At 36.3% G+C, this 662-nt stretch overlaps 1 protein-coding gene across 1 annotated transcript in view; it reads left to right on the forward strand.

The window, feature by feature from the left end:
- Nucleotides 1-662, forward strand: part of LOC107591652 (CLIP-associating protein 2) — a 56,775-nt gene that overhangs the window by 6,007 nt on the left and 50,106 nt on the right. The window contains exon 5 of the mRNA XM_016280872.1: nt 45-120. Coding sequence (XP_016136358.1) covers nt 45-120 — 76 coding nt within the window. The remainder of the gene's footprint in view (nt 1-44; nt 121-662) is intronic.

Consider the following 662-nt stretch of genomic DNA (forward strand, 5'->3'; position numbering starts at 1 on the left):
TCTCTCTCTCTCTCTCTCTCTCTCTCTCTCTCTCTCTCTCTTAGTTACGGTGCTCAGCCCTTAAGTTTGAGTAAATTTGTTCCACATCTCTGTTCGCTAACAGGAGACCAAAACCCCCAGGTATGAATCTGAGTCTGTGTATGTATGTAATGCTTGGAATGTGTGTGAAAAAGTCAAGCGAGTTGGATGCACTCTCTGTTTCTGTCCTTTATGTGTGTGAGGGAGGGAGGCAGTCTGCACTAATGTTAGGTTTCTAGACATGTACAGCTGAGTTCAGGCTCCTGTTGGGCGAATGGGCCACTCACAGAGAACAGCATTAGATTTAGAGGTTGAGATGAGAGAAATGAGGCAGTGATCTTTTAGAGATTTGAAAAGTAAAATCTAGAAAAATGGAATGAAAAATCATTCCCAATAGTCCACTCTTTTTGAAAGAAATTAATATATGAAGGACACATTAAGTTGATCAAAGGTGACAGTAAAGACATCTCTAATGTTACAAAAGATTTCCATTTCAAATAAATGCTGTTAGTTTGAACTTTAAACAATGAGAATATGAAATAATGGCTAATAAAAAAATTCAGCTTTGCCATCATAGGAATAAATTGTTAAAATATACGCTGTAAAAATTATTTTCCGAAGTTGTAAATTAAACAAAGAATATT

This window comes from Sinocyclocheilus grahami, unplaced genomic scaffold, assembly GCF_001515645.1.
Source record: "Sinocyclocheilus grahami isolate Dianchi unplaced genomic scaffold, SAMN03320097.WGS_v1.1 scaffold144.1, whole genome shotgun sequence".
NCBI lineage: Eukaryota > Metazoa > Chordata > Actinopteri > Cypriniformes > Cyprinidae > Sinocyclocheilus > Sinocyclocheilus grahami.